At 47.9% G+C, this 22,863-nt stretch overlaps 1 protein-coding gene across 4 annotated transcripts in view; it reads left to right on the top strand.

The window, feature by feature from the left end:
• ndrg4 (NDRG family member 4) overlaps positions 1-22,863 on the top strand; it is a 461,376-nt gene that overhangs the window by 4,102 nt on the left and 434,411 nt on the right. Inside the window, exons 1-2 of one of the 4 annotated variants that reach the window (XM_085991053.1) lie at positions 12,188-12,290; positions 12,417-12,505. The exons of 1 other annotated variant lie outside the window; for it this stretch is intronic. In XM_085991053.1, coding sequence (XP_085847179.1) covers positions 12,266-12,290; positions 12,417-12,505 — 114 coding nt within the window. In that variant the 5' untranslated portion in view covers positions 12,188-12,265. Of the gene's footprint in view, positions 1-12,187; positions 12,291-12,416; positions 12,506-22,863 lie in introns of those variants that run through there. 2 more of the 4 variants (XM_085991054.1, XM_085991055.1) reach the window with 2 other exon arrangements.

Genomic DNA, 22,863 nt, shown 5'->3' with positions numbered 1-22,863 from the left:
GCTGCAAGCACCATGTGCAGCTGAGAGGGGGCGTGCTGATCACCAGCTCCCAGCCCTTTGCTGAAGCTGCTTAGATTAGGTTTGGCAGCTAAGAGGATCATGAGAGCAGCTCAGGAACAAGTTCCCCTCCCTGCCCGGGGAGGGAGAAGTTCATTCGGGCCGTTCCTCACAACAGTGTGGGTGAGATTGAGATGAGTATATCCATAATCCTACTCCTCCCTGCTGCCAGGCCACTATATTACATCTGCTGCGATTGCTGTAATGGTTATGACTGAACCTGCAGTCTGATTTGAACTAATATTTGTCTGACATTTGTTTGGGAGGGGCAATATGTTTAGACGTTGTCTGGTCTTTCGGCTGTGGGATCAAGGGTTCAAATGCAGTCCAGGCAGTGGGATGAATAAAATAACGTGTTTGTTTATAAAGTGCCTTACCATGCTGAAGCATCTCAAAGTGCTTCCCACAATGATTTACTTTTGGAGTAGAGTGACTGTTGTGTAGGATTGTCTTCTCACTCTGCCAGCTGTAAGGATGCTGCCTAAAATGAGTGTAAATGGTCTTAAACTGGTTCCTATTGGGCACAAACCCATAATACAAAAGCTACCTGTAATCCATCATGAATTGGCACTAAACTTCCACGACAGGAATTACCTCAGGAGGGAGGGAGGGGGGGGGGGGGTTCTTCTGATCGGCCACCGTAACTTTGACAGAAACTCTGTGTATCCGGGGCTTCTGCTGAAGTTAAGCCGTAGACCCACAAGGAAACTCCAGCATTAGCCTCACTCAGGGAGACCATTAGGATGACTTGTGTGGGAATGTTGGATGAGGGGGTTCCGCTAAGTAATGCTCTTGGCCAGTGCAGAGGGAGCTTTACTTTGTAGCCAACTCATTCTATGATTGCAGTGGGAGTATTTGATGGACCAAAATAGAGAAAGCTCTACTCTGTATCTGTGCTGCACCTGACATAGGAGTGGTTGGTAGGGAAATATTATTTAGCAGGGGCTTTACCTTATATCTAACCCTTGCACCTGACCCTGAAGTGCAGTATGGCGGGAGCTTCACTCTATGTGCTGTAGTGCCAAGTTTGACTCGCCCTTTCCCTTTCTGTTAGAAAATCCCTGGCTCATCTCAACCTGCCCGGTTGAGATCATGGGGGCATAACCTTAAAATTAGAGCTAGGCCGTTCAGGGGTGATGTCAGGGAGCACTTGTTCACAAAAAGGGTAGTGGAAATCTGGAACACTCTCCCCCAAAAAGTTGTTGAGACTAGGTCAATTGAAAATTTAATAACTGAGATTGATAGATTTTTGTTAGGCAAGGGTAGTAAGGGCTATGGAACCAAGGCTGGTAAATTAAGTTACGATACAGATCAGCCATGATCTAATTGAATGGTGGAACAGGCCCGAGGAGCTGAATGACCTACTCCTGTTCCTATGAGTAACCCTCTGTGTGGAGGATCCTGGGTGTGAACATACATCTACCACTCCATGGTGCAGTCTACAGTTCTTGGGAATTGCATAGAATTTACAGCATAGAAAAAGGCCATTCGGCCCAACTGATCTATGCCAGTATTTATGCTCCACACGAGCCTCCTCCCACCTCACCTCATTTCAACCCATTAATATATCCTTCTATTCCTTTCTCCCTCATATACTTATACAGCTTCCCCTTAAATGCATCTATACTATTCGCCTCAACTGCTCCCTGTGGTAGTGAGTTCCACTCTCTGGGTAAAGAAGTTTCTCCTGAACTCCTTATTGGATTTATTAGTGACTATTTTGCATTTATGTCCCCTAGTTTTGGTCTCCCCCACAAGCCTACCCTATCAAACCCCTTCATAATTTTAAAGACCTTTATTAGGTCACCTCTCAGCCTTCTCTTTTCTAGAGAAAAGAGCCCCAGCCTGTTCAGTCTTTGCACATTGGAAGAAATGAGACACAAAAGGCATCATCTAGACACAAAAGGCATCAAGGGGTATGGCGAGAGAGCGGGAATATGGTATTGAGATAGAGGATCAGTCATGATCATATTGAATGGCTCAAAGAGCCTGCTCCTGCTCCTATTTTTCTATGTTTCTAAATTACATTACCCTGTATTTCTCACAGATGTTATCTCAAAGAAAACCTTCCGCTAAAAGGGGTTGGTTGACACTATTGGATTGTGCGAATTACACTTACTGGGCTGGAGGGAGGGATCGAAAGAATTCAAGCCATGACACTGCAGGTGTGTTTCGATCAGCTGCTTGAAGAAGCACCCACTTCACTTGATTACAGCACAGGAAAGTAACCAGAGGTTACTTATAAATGCAGAGAAAATTAAGTGAAAAATTATGCTACGAATCATGCAATGTGTTTCATGGAATCATAGAATCTTACAGCACAGGAGGAGGTCATTTGGCCCATCATGCCTGTGCCAGGGCTATCCAATTAGTCCCACTCTTTCTTCATAGCCCTACTAGCGCTAAAAGGTCAGAGAACTGTTAAAGGGCAGTCCTGATGGTTGCTGTATAGAGTAGAGAGTTGTTTATCCAACAGGATAAGGATTACTTGTTGTGTAACTGCAGAGTTATTACTTATTCAGGAGGGCAAGAATTACTCGATAAACTATATGGGGTTTCTGTTTATTTTGCGGGGTAAGGGTTATGTACTGTGTAACTGTATGAAGTTACTGTTTATTCATCAGGGGTAAGAGTTAGCCACTAATTGTAGAGTTGTTTGTTCAGTCAGATGAAGATTGTTCACTGAATTGTTGAGCAGGTTACTCTCTAATTATACAGAGTTTATTAAACAGAGGATGGGTTGTGTGATGAAATATGCCATTCATCAGGCACTCTGTATTCTCTGTGTTTGATTGTGCCTGTGACTGTGACAAGCAGGGGAGTTTAGTTTCAGTTTCATTTCCTTACCTGTATTGTATTGTGTGTAGGGCTCCGCCCATACCTGGCCCCTACTTAAGCAGGCCCCAGCGTGTCTCACAGGCAGTACAGCAGATCTCTGGATGAGAGACACTTCTCCACTGTGTATTACTTTCTGAGTTAATAAAAGCCTTGCTTTTCTCCGTTAACGTTGAGCCTCGGATTCATTGAGGCACATCAATTTTATTAACTCAATTTTCAACGCAATGGATCAACTCTTGAAACCCGAACGTTTGGATTTGGACCCGCATGCTTCGGACGCATCGGCATGATTCGGACACTGGTTTAAGTGTATGGAATTCTTCCTGGACAATTCCGCAGCCATCACAGACGCTACGGACGCTGAAAGTATGAAACTCGGAATCCTGCGGAATTGGGTAAGCCACCGGGTTTACCCCCTCATCCAAGACGCCGACACGTACCCGGCCGCCTGCGACATCCTAAAGGCGCATTACCAGCAGCCTACGAATGAGGTGTACGCTAGGCATCTGCTCGCTACTCGCACACAGCGACCTGGGGAATCGCTGGATGAGTTCCTAGTCACCCTGAAAACGCTTGGCAAAGACTACAAGTGCCAAGATGTAAAAGCCGCAGTGTACACTGACAAGCTTGTTCGTGATGCCTTTATCACAGGCCTCAGCTCCACTTACATCCAGCAGAGACTACTGGAAAAAACGGGATTGGACCTGAAACAGGCTGTGGACACAGCGCGATCCCTAGATGTGGCCCAGAGAAACTCGGACGCCTACTCTTCAGCCCGCGCCGCCCACGCCGCCACGTGTGCACCAAGGGCGCTGCCATCTTGGAAGGCACCTTCCCCGCCCGGCAGCCCGACGCCGTCGGGGCCCCGCTCTCCCCCCAGAAGCCCTACGACAGCCGCGACGCGTCGGGGCCCCAACTGCTACTTCTGCGGGCAGCCGAAGCACACCAGAAACCTGTGCCCGACGAAAGGCACCACCTGCTTTAAGTGCGGTAAGAAGGGGCACTTCGGGAAGGTGTGCAGAGGGAACCCCGCTGGAAAACCCGCCACCGCCGCGTGTGCGCCGTGGGAGTGGCCATCTTGGACGCCATCTTGCCTGACCTCATGGGGTCCGCCATCTTGTGAGCAGACAGCGTGGACGCCATCTTGTCTCGATCAGGGCCCTACAGTGGCATCGGTCACAGTGGACCAGACCAGACCGCACCCACTATCCAAATCAATGGTGGACATCGAGGTAAACGGGTGCGGGGTTAAATGTTTAATTGACAGTGGAAGCACGGAGAGTTTTATCCACCCTGGACTAGCACAACAACTCTCTCTAACAGTGGTCCCTGCTCGGGGCACCATCTCTATGGCTGATAAAATCCAGACATCGACCATTATGGGTTACTGCGCGGTACAATTGTCCTTTAACGGAACTGTATACGATAATTTTAAATTACTAATCATGAAGAGTCTATGTGTGAGCGTGATCTTGGGCCTGGATTTCCAGTGCCACCACCAAAGCATCACGCTCAATTACGGTGGGTCCCAGCCGCCCCTCACAGTGTGTGGTCTGGCTACCCTGAAGGTAAAGCCGCCTTCGCTATTCGCGAACCTTACTCCCAACTGCCGGCCAATAGCGACCAAAAGCAGGAGGTACAGCTGGGAGGACAGGCGGTTTATCGCGACCGAGGTGGACAGGCTGCTGAGGGAGCGCGTTATTGAACGCAGCAACAGCCCGTGGCGCGCCCAAGTGGTGGTGGTGAGGGGTAGCGAGAAGAAACGGATGGTGATCGACTATAGCCAAACGATCAACATGTACACCCAACTAGACGCCTACCCGCTACCCCGCATATCAGAAATGGTGAACCAAATTGCCCAATACCGGGTGTTCTCCACCATCGACCTCAAGTCAGCGTACCACCAGCTCCCTATCAGACCAGAGGACCGCCCGTACACCGCCTTCGAGGCGAACGGACGCCTCTACCAATTCCTCAGAGTCCCCTTTGGGGTGACGAATGGGGTCTCGGTCTTCCAGAGGGAGATGGACCGCATGGTCGATGACCACCACTTGCAGGCAACTTTCCCCTACCTCGACAACGTCACCATCTGCGGTCACAACCAGCAGGATCATGACTCGAACCTCGAGAGGTTCCTGAAAACCGCACAAAAACTCAACCTCACTTACAACGAGGACAAGTGCGTTTTCAACACCACGCGCCTCTGCATACTAGGCAGCGTGGTGGAGAATGGGGAAATCGGACCAGACCCCGACCGATTGCGCCCCCTACGGGAGCTGCCCCTGCCCAACACTCCCAAAGCCCTGAAAAGGTACCTGGGGTTATTTTCTTATTATGCCCAATGGGTCCCCAACTACTCCGACAAAGCCCGCCCCCTCTTGAAAGCATCCTCTTTTCCGCTCTCTGCTGAGGCCCACGCCGCCTTCAAAAGCATTAAGCGGGATATTGAGCGGGCCACGCTACAGGCAGTGGACGAGAACACTCCCTTTCAAGTGGAAAGTGATGCGTCTGACTTTGCCTTGGCGGCCACCCTCAACCAGGCGGGGCGGCCCGTAGCTTTCTTCTCGAGGACCCTCCAAGGGCCCGAGATCAGACACTCCTCCGTGGAAAAGGAGGCCCAAGCCATCGTGGAGGCAGTGCGCCACTGGCGGCACTACCTAGCCCGCAAACGCTTCACCCTACTTACCGACCAGCGGTCGGTAGCGTTTATGTTCAATAATAAACAGAAGGGGAAGATTAAAAATGATAAGATTCTTAGGTGGCGGATCGAGCTCTCCACCTTCGAGTATGACATCATTTACCAGCCAGGGGCCCTTAACGAATCCCCCGACGCCCTCTCATGAGGGATGTGTGCCAGCGCCACCGGGGATCGGCTACAGACCCTCCACAACGACCTCTGCCACCCAGGGGTCACACGGCTGTTCCACTTCATAAAGTCCCGCAACTTACCCTACTCGATTGAGGAAGTTCGGTCTCTGACCAGGAACTGCCGCACTTGCGCTGAGTGCAAGCCTCGGTTCTACCGCCCAGATAGAGCCCACTTAATCAAAGCTACACAGTCCTTTGAGCGGCTCAGCTTAGATTTCAAGGGCCCCCTCCCGTCAGTCGACCGCAATGTTTACTTCCTGAACATTGTGGACGAATACTCCCGTTTCCCATTCGCCTTCCCCTGCCCAGACATGACCAGCGCCACGGTCATTAAATGCCTCAACAGCCTGTTCTGCCTGTTCGGTATGCCGAGCTACATCCATACGGATAGGGGGGCGTCCTTCATGAGGGAAGAGCTACGCCAGTACATGCTGTCCAGGGGGATCGCCACGAGCCGTACCACCAGCTACAACCCCCAGGGTAACGGCCAGGTGGAGCGAGAGAACGGGACAGTATGGAAAGCAGTCATTCTAGCTCTAAGGACCAAGGGCCTCCCTATCTCCCGCTGGCAGGAAGTCCTCCCAGATGTGCTCCATTCGATACGGTCGCTATTGTGTACTGCCACTAATGCCACGCCTCATGAACGAATGTTTGTCTTTCCCCGGAAATCCACCTCTGGCGTATCCATGCCGTCATGGCTCTCCACCCCAGGTCCGGTATTTGTACGAAGGCATGTGAGGGGCCACAAGACGGACCCTCTCGTGGAGTCAGTGCACCTACTCCACGCCAACCCCCAATACGCGTATGTCCGGCATGCCGATGGAAGGGAGGACACCGTGTCCATAAAAGACGTCGCCCCAGCCAGTCACGACAACAACAGCAACAACGATCACAGCAATTCTTACCCACCCACTATCCTTTCATCACCCCCGGAAGAACATCGACCAACGGTGCCCCCACCAACTACCCCTTCAACAACCCTGGCGGCGCCCCCGGCAGAGACCCAGGAGGCCACCGGGGACACCCAGCCGACACCCGCGGCACCACAACAGCTACGTCGGTCACAGAGGACTATCAAACCCCCGAACAGACTAAATCTGTAGAAGGGGTGAATGTGATGAAATATGCCATTCATCAGGCACTCTGTATTCTCTGTGTTTGATTGTGCCTGTGACTGTGACAAGCAGGGGAGTTTAGTTTCAGTTTCATTTCCTTACCTGTATTGTATTGTGTGTAGGGCTCCGCCCATACCTGGCCCCTACTTAAGCAGGCCCCAGCGTGTCTCACAGGCAGTACAGCAGATCTCTGGATGAGAGACACTTCTCCACTGTGTATTACTTTCTGAGTTAATAAAAGCCTTGCTTTGCTCCGTTAACGTTGAGTCTCGGATTCATTGAGGCACATCAGGTTGTTCACTAGCTTTTTGACACTATTGACTCAGCAGGGTAAGCGTTACTGTATAACTGCATGGAGTTCTTTATTCAACAGGGAAGCTCTGACTTTAACCCTAACTTTATGGTGTTACTGCTTATTCAGCAGGTAAGGCTTACTTACCGTATGTCTCTGTGGAGTTTCTGTTCATTCAGCAGGGTGTAACAGCTGGGAGAGTTGTGCAGAAGTGTTCTGGAAAAACTTTTTGAATTTGACATTTTCACCAGGAAGTCTGTTCCCTGTTCAAACAGGAGCAGGGAGTCACTACAAAATCAAGGGCATAAACTGACTTGTTGTACTGCCACTCATTGACACCCCCTTCATTTTCAGGTGCCCTATCCAGAAAAGTCCTAGAACCAAGGGATGGGAGGGGGGGGGAGAGGAGGTGGTGGGTGGGTGGTGGGGTGGGGGGGGGGGCAGTGGGACGAGGTGGGATCGTCATAAAAGCCCTCAACAATGGGGGTGGTTTGTTCCACTGCATATATGTGGTATTGCTTTGTGGAGAGAGATTTGTCTGATCTGTTTCTTCAAGTGTGAAAACAAGGTAACGTGGGTATGGGTTAAATCGCTCAATCTACTGCACCTTTCTTTGGCTGCTGTTTGAATGCGCTCAATCTTAATAATGACATTTGTCTTGAAGTTTAGCTCACTTGATTTACTGACAAAAGCCGACTTGTTGGAGTTGCTGGTCAGTGAGACATTCAACCATGGGCGCTGGCACGCCTCACTGGTCCATTGTCTCACGTCCCTACCGCCAGTGTTCTGAAACCGGTCGCTGGGCGGTATGAGAGAGCTGTCTGGATGACTCTCCCTTTGATTTTCTTTTCCTTCCTGTCCTGAGAACACGTGGCTTCCTCTCCGCGCCTCTGCCTGTGGCCCAAGCTAAGATCAACAACTCGGTGTGTGGGGCAATCACATCCTAGGGTACTACATGTCTGGTCAAAGTGTCACTGCTGATGGAGAGGGCAGATTGAAATCACACCAGTGTATAACTGATTTACCTATTTGTTCTTGTGCCGAAGGAAGTCTCAACTGTGTAGAGACTTCGACGTATATATAAAAAAAGAAAGAACTTGCATTGTGGTGATTGAAGGTCAATCATCACAGCCCCAGGACATTGCTGCAGGAGTTCCTCAGGGCAGTGTCCTAGGTCCAACCATCTTCAGCTGCTTCATCAATGACCTTCCCTCCAACATAAGGTCAGAAATGGGGATGTTCGCTGATGACTGCACAGTGTTCAGCGCCATTTGCAACTCCTCAGATAATGAAGTAGTTCATGCCCGCATGCAACAAGACCTGGACAACATTCAGGCTTGGGCTGATAAGTGGCAGGTAACATTCATGCCACAGCAGTGCCAGGCAATGAATATCTCCAACAAGCGAGAGTCTAACCACCACCCCTTGACATTCAATGGCATTACCATCGCTGAATCCCCCACCATCAACATCCTGGGGGTCACCATTGGCCAGAAACTTAACTGGACCAGGCACATAAATACTGTGGCAACAAGAGCAGGTCAGAGGCTAGGTATTCTTCGGCGAGTGTCTCACCTCCTGACTCCCCAAGGCCTTTCCACCATCTACAAGGCACAAGTCAGGAGTGTGATGGAATACTCTCCACTTGCCTGGATGAGTGCAGCTCCAACAACACTCAAGAAGCTCAACACCATCCAGGACAAAGCAGCCCGCTTGATTGGCACCCCATCCACCACTTTAAACATTCACTCCCTCCACCACCGGCATACCGTGGCTGCAGTGTGTACCAACTACAAGATGCACTGCAGCAACTCGCCAAGGCTTCTTCGGCAGCACCTCCCAAACCCGCGACCTCTTCCACCTAGAAGGACAAAGGGCAGCAGACACATGGGAACATCACTACCTCCAAGTTCCCCTCCAAGTCACACACCATCCTGACTTGGAAATATATCGCCGACCCTTCATCGTCGCTGGGTCAAAATCCTGGAACTTCCTCCCTAACAGCACTGTGGGAGTACCTTCACCACACAGACTGCAGCAGTTCAAGAAGGCGGCTCACCACCCCGTTCTCAAGGGCCACTAGGAATGGGCAATAAATGCCGGCCTTGCCAGTGACACACACATCCCAGGAACAAATTTAAAAAAAACACAGTGCTTTTTACGACCTCAGGACGTCCCAAAGCACCTTAGAGCCAATTAAGTACTTTTTGAAGTGTAGTCACGGTTGTACTGTAGGAAATGTGGCAGCCAAATTGCACGCAGCAAGCTCCCACAAACAGCATTGTGATAATGACCAGAAAATCTGTTTTAGATGTTGGTTGAGGGATAAATATTGGCCAGAACATCAGAGAGAACTTCCCTGCTCTTCTTCAAAATGGTGCCGCAGGACCTTTTACATCCACCTGAGAGGGCAATTGGGGCCTCAGTTTAACATCTCATCGGAAAGACGGCACCTCCAACAGAGCAGCACTCTCCAAGTCTTTGAGTCTGCTCTTTGACCATGGGTAACAACCCATGCAGCAAGTGAAACACTGTGGGTAATACTGACCCATGAAAATGGATCATTTCCATTTAGTTCCAAGCAGTAGGCTTTAAGCACTCTACTTCTGAGTCCCTCTCTGGAAGAGCGCCCTCATTTCAGCTGGTCCCGCCAGGCAGCAGGCACTCGACTCGGCCAACCCCAATGCCCTCATATCCCATCAGGCATTACATCCTTAGCTTCCTATTTGGCCACTGCATTTCTCCAACTGAAACCTCTTGCCTCATTTGGTGCTGCATTCCCCACCAGTGTTGTGTTGCCCTGTCTGGAATTGTGAGCGGTTAAATTTACATCCTACCACTGTGTAGCCTGGCACACTGGAAACCCAAAAGTGTTGCATTGGCGTGTGGTCAGCTCCATTTCAGAGATTTTGGCATCTTAACGCAGGAAGTTAGATAGTATTGACATAAATCAAGGCCTTGGACATTATTCCCATCTTCTATGTAGGCCAGAGGTGGATTTGAGGTTAAGGCATGCAATTTTAACACTTTTAATATAGAAAACCAAGCTGCGGGGAGTCACGTGGTCACAGAGCTTTGAACGGTACATGCATAAAATGACTAAAAGCACAAGCTTGTTTTCCATGACCACTTTCAGGCCAGTGAAAGTTAGTTGTTGCTATAGCGACGGTTCACACACCATTCAGTTCGTCAGCAGCACATTGAGGTAATTGCTCAGGTGCAAAAATGCTCTTTAATTTGATCCCAAATAATCTTGGTGACATGGAAAGCTCCTCCACTGCTTTGCCATCTTGCTGTGAATTACTTGCACTCTTCACGGCCTACACTAACTAAATCCTTCCAATTCACTGGAAAGAAAGAGCCTGGAAACTATATTATCCTAGATTTAATTGTTATGGGTCTCCTAGTCATAGTGTTTATGGTATGGTTGATTCCACCACAGACTAATGTGATAAACTGGAATTGCAGCAAACTCGGTATTTGATTACATTGAATTCATTTCCTGAAAGTATTACTTTCCCCTGAAAGAACTGTGGGATAAATATTCCTCTGTTCACTGAGGGTGAAAAATTCACGTCAGACTCAAAGCAATGTTTTCGCTACCAGGGGAATGTATAGCCCTGCACGTATTGAAAGAAAGAAAAAACTTGCATTTATGTAGCGCCTTTCACGACCTCAAGACGTCCCAAAATGCTTTTCATCTAGTGAAGTACTTTTGAAGTGTAGTCACTGTTGTAATGTAGGAAACATGACAGCCAATTTGCGCACAGCAAACTCCCACAAATAGCAATGTGACAATGACCAGATAATTTGTTTCTTGGCCTGTGTGGAGTTAGTTGATCAAGCTCAGTTGCAGGAGAAACTCAGACAATTCAGTAGTTAGATGCGCTCTCACCTGAGTCTGAAGGTTGTGGGTTCAAGCTTCAGGCCTTGAGGACGTATTCTAGGCTGACACTTTAGTGCAGTACTGAGGGAGTGCTGCACTGTCGGAGGTGCCATCTTTTAGATGAGTCGTTAAACCAAGGCCCAGTCTGCCCTCTCATGTGGGCGTAAAAGATCCCATGGCACGATTAGAAGAAAAGCAGGGGAGTTCTCCCTGTGTCCTGGTCAATATTTAACTCCCAACCAATATCACTAAAATAGAACATCTGGCCATTTATTTCATTGCTGATTATGGGACCTTGCTGTGCACAAATTGGCTACCATATTACAGCAGGGACTGCACTTCAAAAGTACTTCTTTGGCTGTGAAAAGTTTGGGATGTCCTGATGTCATGAAAAGTGCTATATAAATGAGAGTTACTTCGTTCTTCGTAAACAACCTATTGTGAAATAGGGTTGAGTCCTTATTTAAATGGAGGAGACTGAATGTCATTGGGGTTCCAGTTTAAAGAATAGTCTATGTAGCAATAATGCTCCCTTTAAATGCAGCAAACTGTAGGTCAATAGCCTTCCCTTTTAAATGGAGCAGGCCGTCTGTCTGTATACTTCCCCTTTAAAGGAAGCAAATGGTGCATCAACGGTTCAGACCCCTGCAAATATTGAGGCCCTCCCGCATGCACCTTGACCTAAAACCTCTGAAGGCAGGGCCAGCGACCCACAAGTAGACTCTGCTCTCACTGCAACAAGTATCTTTTGTTGGTATTGTAACAGAAACATCATTTTGATGTTGGAGTAATGGTGCAAAGACAGAAATCCAGATTGAGCTTGCAGACCCTCTGGGTGATCCTTGCAGGCCCCAGTTTCGGAAACCAGTGCTGCACATCACTTGAGTTTCCCTTTAATTGGAGTAGATGGTATATCAAAGCATGGTTACAGCACAGAAGGAGGCCATTCCTCGATAAATGGAATGGACTGAAAGTTAGTTGAGCTCCCCTTTAAATGGAGCACACTGCAAATCAGGATGATTTCCCCTTTAAGGCATGGACAGTGTATCAGTCAAGCTGCCCTGTCACTGTAACACACGGCAGGTTCCACCTACTGGCTAACTGGGGCAGCCACTCTGGAGTTGGAGCTGTGGAGGAAGGGTTCACCAGCTTCCCCCTTTCTCCTTGAGGAAACGGTAGGATTCTGCGACCCACGCGCAGGTGGGAAGCATGGGCAAGCACCACATATTAAAGGGTCAGTCTTCCAGCGATCGAAATTCTGTGCTGGCTTTCAAAAAAAGCAAGATGCTTTGCTAAAATGATCAGTAAGTGTCCCAGCTGTTGTCTGGTAACGTTGCTCTGTGTGTTGTGGGTGTTGCAGGATTTGACTGGCACAGATTGGAAATGGCTGGACTGCAGGAGATACGAATGACCGAGGAGAAGCCTCTGCTGCGGGAGCAGATGTCAATGGTGAGTCACTGTAGGATTTGATTAAAAACGAATGTCTCAAAGACCCTAAGGTGGGCCGGCTTACTCCGAGTCATCGGTGGCTGCATCCCCTGTTAATAACTGACTTATGATATTGAAATCCTTTCCCCAGTGCTTTCCAGAGCTTGTCTATTTCTTAATTATAATCACTTTGCATCCTAATTAATGCAAGACCTCATCAGTTTGTCCGGTTGTTTTATGAATGCTTGCTTTAATCTTGCCCTAGTTTCCATTAATGCAGCTTCTGTGTTCTGTTACTGGTGAACTGGGTCTCCCCCCCCACCCCCCTCCCCCCACCCCCCTCACATGCGCACAAGTAGGGAATTAAAATAAATATCAGGTCTGTACTGATTTCACTGATGGGATGCTGCTGTTAGCATTGAGGCCCATTGGTAAAGGAGTGAGGGGGGAAAAAAGCCTGGGGTCCTGCTCCCAATTGCTGTCTGGTGACCCCTGCGTGCGTATGTGAATGTCTGGTATGGGCAGGATTGTGCTCAGCTGTGATGGCCCCCCTCTCGTGAACAAATAACGTGCCAACACTCATCACCTGAACTCGCATATGAAGAGCCCTGTGCCCAAGAAATCACGCTTTCCCTTCAGGAGAGGAGGGAAGGGGCGATAAGAGGAATGGAAACAAAATCTCCCACAAACCATTCACACACACACGTTAGGAGTGGTACGGTAGCGTAGTGGTTCTGTTACTGAACCAGTAATCCAGAGGCCTGGCCTAATAATCTGCAGAATTGAGTTCAAATCCCACCATGGCAGTTTGAAGATTTTCATTCAGTTTTTTAAAAAAATCTGGAAATGAAAGTCTGGCATCAGTTTAAAAAAAAAGTGACCATGAAGCTGTCGGATTGTTCACTAATATCTCTTAGGGAAGGAAACCTGCCGTCCTTACCCAGTCTGGCCTATATGTGATTCAAGTCCCTCACCAATATGGTTGACTCTTAGGGGTTGATTTTCCTAAAGCTGTCGGGAAGGAGGCGGGACTACAACTTTCGGGTTTTAGTCCTGCCTACATCGACGTTCGGCCAGTCCACGCGATTTCCCCTTGATTGACCTTGTTAAGCCCGCCCAGTGGGCTCAGCAGGCCAATTAAGGGCCACCCGGCAACAGGTGACGTCACAGACTGAAATTTCATCTGTCAAGAGGTCTTGGCAGATGAAATATCAGTGTTTCACAGCTGTTTGAAGCTGTCAAACACTGACAATCTGACTTCTAACCTGAGTCCTTTTACACAGACTCAGTTAGAAGTCTCACTGGCAATGAAAGCTGAAGGCTGTCACTTTTGACAGCTCGCAGCCATTCTGCTTTCTGTGACGGCTGAGTGATGGACTCCCGAAACCTAGAGGAAGAAAGGCTGTTAAGGTAAGTACAGGTAATTTAAACTTCTTTACACACTTCAAACACATTTACCTTTGCACTCATGCACCCATCACTCACCTGAACACCGACATCGCGACCCCTCCAAGTCCAAAGATGTGCGGCTTAGGATGATTGGCTATGATAAATTGACCCTTAGTGTTAGGGGGATTAAATACGTGGGGTTACGGGGATAGGGTGGGATATGTGTTGGTGTAGGGGTTACGGGGATTGGGTGGGATATGTGTCGGTGCAGGCTCGATGGGCCGAAATGGCCTCTATCTGCACTGTGGGGTTTCTGTGATTCTGTGATTCCTCCAACCCGACGGCCCGACTCCTCTAACCTGGCATGGTTTGGAGCCGTCGGGAATCCCACACGACACCCTTCAAAATAGGGATTAGGCTAAAAACTGCCTGTTAACTACCTGTTAACAGGCAGTTAATTGGCACTAATCCCTTCCCGCCTCGGGTCGGCAGGTCCCAGTGTGGGGCGGGTACCCACCTCCCCTGAAACTTACGTGGAGGTGGGTTTTGGGCGGGATGGTGTCGGGACCCCCGAAATCGGGATTTCCCCCCCCCCCCGCATGCTTGAAACCCCGCCTGACGGCTCCAGGAAAATCGACCCCTTAATTTCCCTCTAAAGTGGCCGAGCAACCACCTTCTCCAGGCAACTAAGGATCATCAGTAAATGCTGGCCTTGCCGTACTGTGGTGCAAATGTTCCCTGCCACTTGTCAGCCCGTGTCTGCATGTTATCTAGGCCCTGTTGTAGGCTGGCATGGGCTGCTTTATTATCAGGGGAGTTGTGTGCAGCTGCACACTCTGGAATCGCCAGTGAATGGCCCACACTTGACCTTCTGATAGGGGGAGGTCATTAACGAAGCAGCTGAAGATGGGTGGGCCAAGGTCACCTCTGTGAGGAAGTCCTGCAATAATGTCATAATGTCATCAATAATGCTGACTGCTCTGTTTTCCCTTTGACCCTCTTTGACTTCCATTTTGCTGGGGCACCTTGATGGCAAGGGTGGCTATTCTCCCCGCTCCTCATGCATTCAACCCGTGTCCGTGTCTAATCTCACACTGAGGAGTGAGAGTAGACTAAATATTTACAGTTAAGGAGCTAGCACCAGCACAGGCTGCATGAGCAAAATAGCCTCATTTTGTACTGTAATTTCTATGATTTGTCTGTAGTTCCCAGTGACTGGTTACAGCATGAGATTGACAGATGCCTTGCATCACGTTGCCTCCCTAAGGTGGGTGGCAGAGCACGTTTCAGAGTGAGACCTAAAGAAAGTAGAAAATAATCAGAAAAGGTGGAAACAATAAATGCTTTAAATGAGATTTTCTGAGCTATTCATGTCCCTGGCAAGGGAAGGAAAATGATGGGCTACATTTTAATTTTCTCAGCATGGTACAGCATAAAAATAGAAGAGTCTTTAACAGGAACATTAGTAATATTACAAAGAATGATGGGTAGGTGTCACTGATTCCAAGAAAATAATCTCATTGATGGGCTCAGTTGAAGTGGTGAACATTTAACCACCAAGCACAAGCTGGTTGTTGTCCCTTGGTCCCGAGATCTTCATTATATTCTCCCACACATTCCTTTTTATAATATAAATACCATGTTCTTTCTAATCATAAAGGTTAAGGCAGCTCCTTGTCATTTGGAAGGAATCTTTTCCTCAGCAGCTGCTGATGCCAAAATCAAAGGCCAGGATGTTGTGTTCAGCTGATGTGTGATGACCCTCACTGAAAGATAACATTTCTGATATAATCATTGTAAAATTAACCTGGAGTGGCAATATTGCTGCTCTCTCTGTCTGTCTCTGTCTGTCTCTCTCTGTCTGTCTCTCTGTCTGTCTCGCTCTCTCTGTCTGTCTCGCTCTCTCTGTCTCGCTCGCTCTCTCTGTCTCGCTCGCTCTCTCTGTCTCGCTCGCTCTCTCTGTCTCGCTCTCTCTGTCTCGCTCGCTCTGTCTCGCTCGCTCTGTCTCGCTCGCTCTGTCTCGCTCGCTCTCTCGCGCTCGCTCTCTCTGTCTCGCTCTGTCTCGCTCGCTCTGTCTCGCTCGCTCTGTCTCGCTCGCGCTCTCTCTCTCGCGCTCTCTCTCTCGCTCTCTCTCTCTCGCGCTCTCTCTCTCGCGCTCTCTCTCTCGCGCTCTCTCTCTCGCGCTCTCCCTCTCTCGCGCTCCCTCTCTCGCGCTCCCTCTCTCGCGCTCCCTCTCTCTCGCTCCCTCTCTCGCGCTCCCTCTCTCGCGCTCTCTCTCTCGCGCTCTCTCTCGCGCTCTCTCTCGCGCTCGCTCTCGCTCTCTCGCGCTCGCTCTCTCGCGCTCGCTCTCTCGCGCTCTCTCTCTCGCGCTCTCTCTCTCGCGCTCTCTCGCGCGCTCTCTCGCGCGCTCTCTCTCGCGCGCTCTCTCTCGCGCTCTCTCTCTCGCGCTCTCCCTCTCTCGCGCTCCCTCTCTCGCGCTCCCTCTCTCGTGCTCCCTCTCTCTCGCTCCCTCTCTCGCGCTCCCTCTCTCGCGCTCTCTCTCTCGCGCTCTCTCTCGCGCTCTCTCTCGCGCTCGCTCTCGCTCTCTCGCGCTCGCTCTCTCGCGCTCGCTCTCTCGCGCTCTCTCTCTCGCGCTCTCTCTCTCGCGCTCTCTCGCGCGCTCTCTCGCGCGCTCTCTCTCGCGCTCTCTCTCTCGCGCTCTCTCTCTCGCGCTCTCTCGCGCGCGCGCGCGCTTTCGCGCGCTCTCTCTCGCGCGCTCTCTCTCGCGCGCTCTCTCTCGCGCTCTCTCTCTCGCGCGCTCTCTCTCGCGCGCTCTCTCTCTCTCTCTCCCTCTGTCTCTCTCTCTGTCTCTGTCAATTCAATTCAATTCAATTTCAATTCAATTCAAATGCTTTATTGGCATGAAAGTTTACAGAGAACCATATTGCCAAAGCTTACATAGCAAAAAGGTACAGTTTTCCAACATTCTGTAGGTGTCAATCGATTTGACATTTGTTGGGTACATACAATATTACTTTTAAACAATATTAATTTTAAACAGTCTTTCTACTTCATTTGGTACGTTCAATATTAATTTTAAACAGTCTTACTTTTAAACAGTCCTCAGGTTGTGACATGTTGTTACATATTTGGCCCCAAGGTATGGTCTGTCTCCTTCTCCTAGGACTAATCTCAATTTTGACAGATCATCCAATTCCTTGAAATCTGGGATTGTTTGGCTTAGCTTGTTGAATAATATGTTTCTTGATGTGTTGAATTTTTCGCATTTTAGGAGGAAATGCATTTCTGTTTCAACCTCGCCAGCCAGACATTGATCGCATATTCTATTCTCTCTAGGCTGCCAGGATTTCTTGTATCTGCCTTTTTCAATTTCCAGTTGGTGGTCGCTTAGTCTGTACCTGGTGAGGGTCTGTCTCTGTTTTGTGTCTCTGATGGTCGTGAGGTAGTCTGCCAGTTTATATTCTCTTTTTAGGGCCCGGTAACATTCTAATCTGCTTTGGCTTTCGGTTATTTTGTTCCAATGTTCCAGGTAGGTTTCTTTGCATTTTTTAATGATTTGGTTCACTCGGATTGGTGTTTGGACGGCTGTGTTGGTCTGGGGCTGGTCAGGGTCCGGCTGAGTACTTAGTTTCAGTAGCAGCTGACTCAGGGGACTCTTTTCTGGGTTTAGCTCTTGGGTCTGAAAGGCTTTGAAATGAAGGGTGTCTGGGGAGCTAGATTTGAGGTGATTTAGGAAGTTTAGTGCTCGTTTTTGGATGTTTATTATCAGTGGGTATCTGCCTAGTTCGGCTCTGCATGCATTTGTTGGCGTTTTTCTTTGGGTGCGAAGGATGCTTCGGCAGAATTCTGCATGTATGGCTTCTATTGTGTGTTTTTCCCATTTAGTGTAGCTTTGGTGATTTAGCGGGCCCCATACTTCACTACCGTACAGTGCAATGGGCAGGATTATGCTGTCAAATATTTTGAGCCAGATTTTGATTGGGATTTGGATGTTGTAGAATTTTCTTTTTATTGCATATAGGGCTCTTCGGGCTTTTTCTTTTAGTGCATTCACTGCTATGCTGAAGCTCCCTGATGCTGTAATAGTTAGACCAAGGTAGGTGTAGCTCATAGTGTGTCCTATAGTGGTATCACTGAGGGTAAACTGGTATTTGTTTTCCTGACATCTGGGTCTTTTTTGAAAAATCATGATGTTGGTTTTCTTTAGATTTACTGTTAGAGCCCAATTTTGGCAGTATTTGTCGAGTAGGTCTAGTTGTTGCTGTAATCCCTGTTCTGTGGGAGACAGCAGAACCAGGTCGTCCGCATAGAACAGGGACTTCACTTCTCCATCCAGGAGACGGAGACCTGGTGACTCGCTTTGCTCCAGCATGTCTGCTAATTCATTTATGTATATGTTGAACAGGGTCGGGCTCAAATTGCAGCCCTGCTGGACGCCTCTTCTCTGGGTGAAGAAATCGGTGCGTTTGTCTCCAATTTTGACCCCGCATTTGTTTTTCAGATACATTGATTTAATAAGGTCATAGACTTTGCCCCCTATTCCACACTGAAGAAGTTTATAATAGAGCCCTTCGTGCCATATAGAGTCAAAGGCTTTCTTGAAGTCGATGAAACAGGCGAATATTTTCCCATTTTTTGTTTGGTGTATATGTTTTCCAATGAGGGTGTGAAGGGTATAGATATGGTCGGCGGTGCGGTGTTTTGGAAGAAAGCCTATTTGGTTTTTTCTGAGGATATTATGTTTGTTAAGAAAATCAAGTAATCTACTATTTAGAATACTGCAGAATAACTTCCCTAGACAACTGTTGACACAGATGCCGCGGTAGTTATTTGGGTCTGATTTGTTTCCACTTTTATATATGGGGGAGATTAGTCCTTGGCACCAGATATCGGGAAAACAGCCTGAGCGTAATATGATGTTGAATAGTTTGAGTATCGCACCCTGCATCTCCATATTGCTGAACTTGAGCATTTCATTTTTGATGTTGTCTGGGCCACAGGCTTTCTTTAGGTGGAGAGATTTTGTTTTTGTGGCCAGTTCTTTCCATGTGATTGGGGAGTCTAGAGGGTTTTGGTTGTCTTTAATTGTTGCTTCTAATGTGTGGAGTTTTTCTGTGACCTGATGTTGACTTGGGTTTGTTTCGTTTATTGGTATGTCTTTGTAGAGGTTTTCAAAATGTGTTCTCCAGATGTCGCCATCTTGGATTGGTAATGCTTGCAATTGTGTTGTACTCAGGTTATTCCACATTTCCCAGAATTGTTTTGGATTGGTGGAGTTTTCAATTTCTTCGAGTATTTTGTGGGTATAGTTTTGTGTTTTGTTCCTAATGGTGTGTTTATATCTTTTGAGGGTTTCATTGTATCTAGTACGTAGGTCCGGATTGTTTGGTTGCTGATGCTTTTGGTTTGATATTTTTCTCAGGTCTTTTCTGGCATTTTTGCATTCGTGGTCAAACCATTTCATATTTTTATTTTGTCTTTTGTGACGCTTCCTCTTCTGTTTCACGAGGTCGGCTTTTACAGCTGCCTCATGGAAGATCATATTTATATCCTCTATGGTCGTGTTTACACCATCTCTGGTGATCTCATATAGATTTTCTTTAAATTTTGAAATTTTACTTGTGAGATCAGGTGAATTTAGTGCTGTGATGAATTTATCTCCACTGTCTGGGGCCCATCTGTATGTCTGGTTTATTTTATGTAGCTTACTGGGTTCCTTTTTTGTGTCTGTAGTTTGGGCAGAAAGTTTAAGGTACACATTTATTTGGTTATGGTCTGAGAGGGGGGATTGCTGCCTGACAGTGAATGCGTTGATATCGCAGGGGTCCAGGTCAGTGATTGTATAGTCCACCACACTAGACCCAAGAGTTGAGGAGTATGTGAGTCTCCCTAGGGAGTCCCCTCTGAACCTACCATTAACTATGTACAGGCCTAAGGCTCGGCAGAGTTGCACTACCTCCCTACCGCTTTTATTTATTTCACGATCAAGGTTGTTCCGATTTGCGATGGCTGGTGTGACATCTAAAGGGGTCTGGCCAAACACATGGTTGTTTCCCTGTGGGTCTATGAAGTCAGGTTCACAACCGGTCCTTGCATTTAGGTCCCCACATATTATCACCTTTCCTTGGGCCTGGAAATGGCTGATTTCCATGTGGAGAGTATCAAATAACTCCTCTTCGAAATATGGCGAATCTATTGGAGGTATGTAGATCGCACATAAGTAAACATCTTTTTTTGCTATTCCTATATTTTTATCTAGTTTTAGCCATACGTGTGATTTCCCCTGTTTTACCGGTGAGATGTGTTTGTCCAGTTCTCCCTTATACCACACCAATATTCCCCCGGAGGTTCTGCCCTTGCGTGTTTTAGTGTTCTTTACTGAGGGCACAATGATTTCATGGTACATTGGAGGACAGTGGGTCGGCACGTCCTTTTGGCACCATGTTTCTGTTAACACAATTATATCAATGTCTTTTATAGCTTTTAGGAATTCAGGGTCTGTACTCTTCATCCCAAAAGTTGAGGAGCGGAGGCCCTGGATATTCCAGCAGCTTATGTGGAAAGAACGCATTTATATAGTTCAATAAAATGAAATAAAATGGACCTATTTTGTGGGATGAGTGTGGAAACACTATTTTCTATAATGCTAAATGATGATTTAGTATAAATTTCATGAGGCATGCACATATATCTATCTAATAATAGTAATAATACTGATAAGATAACAATAATGATAATGATAAATAACAATATTAATAATTTCTCCGGCTTTCTATCAGGCTGTTCAGCATCGTCATGATCTTTCTCAGTTCTTGGTCTACAGTCTGTGGTCTAGAGGGGGGTCTTGGGTCAGGTATAAAAGCACGGTTCTGTTGTTGGTTTTGTAAAGGGGGGTGGGGGACATTGGTGGTCCTGTTTGGGCTCCCAATGGTAGAGGGGGTGGGAGGGCTGCGTCTTTTGGCAGTGTTTATGAGGTTTCTTGCGAAGACCCACATCCGCTGTTTGAGTAGATGTATTTCGTCATAGAGGTCCCTTGTGTTGATGTTTGGATGATGGGCCAGGGAGACGTTGGGGAGGACAGAACATCTCGTGTCGATCTCCCTGTTGGTGTTGTGGATTATATAGGCTGGGGTGTCCTTTCTGGGCAGTAGTGTGGAGATCACGATCCGCGCCTCGGGGAATTCCCTGCTGGCCTTTTCTGCCATCCTGCTCACCGCCCTAGCCGTGCCTTCCTGTAGGGTGCGTAGGTCGTTCGTGCCTGTGTGGATCACAATCCATTTGGGGCTTCCAAGGGATTCTTTGTTCAGGATCTTCATTGCTTGGCCTGTGTTGCTGCACCATTTTTTCAGGACTTGATGGTCTGGGAACAGCCTCTGGGGGTCCAGAAACTTTCCGTTGGAGTCGGTCAGCAGGACCACCTGAGGGGCTGGTTTTTCAGACTGGGTAACAGTAGTCTGGGTATGGCTCGCCTGGTGGCTGGTTGTTGGCTGGGTTTCTGGGATATGTTGTGTGGCAGGAGCGGGGTTTGGGGCTTTCGGTGTGTCATCGTTTGGGGGGGTATCTGTCGGTTTTTGTGTTCCTGTGTGTGAGGACTGGGTAGCAGTAGTCTGGGCATGACTCGACTGAGGGCTGGTTGGAGCGGGGTTTGTGGCTTTCGGTGTGTCTTCGTGTGGGGTGGCATCCGGCGGGTTCTGTGTCTTTGTGTGTGTTGTTTTTGTGTCCTCAGGTTTTTGGACCTTAAGAGGTTTGTGTTGCCTGCTGAGCCTTTCTACGGTCTCCTTCGTTTTGTTTTGTTGAGTACGGAGTTCTTTGATCTCATTTCTTTGCTCCTCTATGGTCTTTCTCATCTTGTGGATGGTGGACTCGTGTTCCGTTTTTAGCTGTTTGAATTCCTCCTTCAAATTCTTGGCCAGTGTTTCTCTGTATTCGTTGAAATCAAGTTCTAGTTTGGCCAGATTCTCTTTCATCATTTTGTTTTCGTTGAGAGGTGTGGGGGGGGTGGAGATGTACAGGGAGGTGTTTTCCTCTGCTGGTCTCTCTTCTTCTTCCTCCATTTGGCTCTCATCATCCTCTGTTCGACTCTCTTTTGCTTCCTGTCCATTGGTCCTCTTTGTGTCTGCCTTAGTTTTCAACTGGGGGAATTCCTTTTTGAAGGTGTCCAGATTTTCCACATTCCCCTGTATCATGATCTTTCTATTTTTGTTGTAGTAGCTTATGGTTAGCAGGGGGTCATCTTTATCTAGGTTTCCATCTTTACATATTTTCAGTCTGCCTCCACTGCCAATACCTTCACTGGAGACGTATGCGTAGTGTTTTTGTAAAGTCTCCTTCCAGGAGGTGACGTATTCGGTGTAGAATATGAGGTTGTTCTTCAGCTTAGTCCCTTTGTGTGTGGTATAGTCAACGTAGAGGATTTCTGGGTTATTTTTTAGTGTTGTGTACTTGTATTTTTCCTTTGCTTTATTTTTTGTGCATTGCTCAGGATATATCATTTCCCTGCTCATTGTAGTCGTTTGTTTTTTGTCTCAGATAGATAACTTTTTTTTTCTCTTTTTTGTGTCGTGTTCCACCTTAGCCCACTTTTAGGTCCAAAATTGGGAGTTTTTCAGGGGTTCATCTTTGATATAGCTGCTCTTAAAGGTTTATCTTTCTCTTTTTCTCACAGGCTCTTGGTTCGGGTAGTTTATCGTTTCTCTCGGGTTTCTATTCCTTTTCCTCGCTGGTTTGTTGTTCTTTTTTCAGGTTTTTTTTTTTCGAGCTAAATTTAAATAAAATTAAACTTTTTCCGAACTAACTTTAACTAAAATGAAACTTAGGTAGAATTAGGTAAAACTTATTTCTCCGGCTTTTTTTTTTTTCCTCTTCCGACTCTTTCACTCGCTCTCCGGGTCTCGGACCCGCTCTCTCTCTCCGTGCTCCAAACTCGTCCACTCTCCGTGCCCCGGACTCATTCGCCCTCCGCGCCCTGGGCGGATCTCCTCGCGTCGTCG

Source organism: Somniosus microcephalus, chromosome 6, assembly GCF_052327205.1.
Source record: "Somniosus microcephalus isolate GS21.2 chromosome 6, FLI_Smic_1.0, whole genome shotgun sequence".
Classification (NCBI taxonomy): Eukaryota; Metazoa; Chordata; class Chondrichthyes; order Squaliformes; family Somniosidae; genus Somniosus; species Somniosus microcephalus.
The sequence above is the reverse complement of the archived record's forward strand: the minus strand, read 5'-3'. Positions and strand labels throughout refer to the sequence as shown.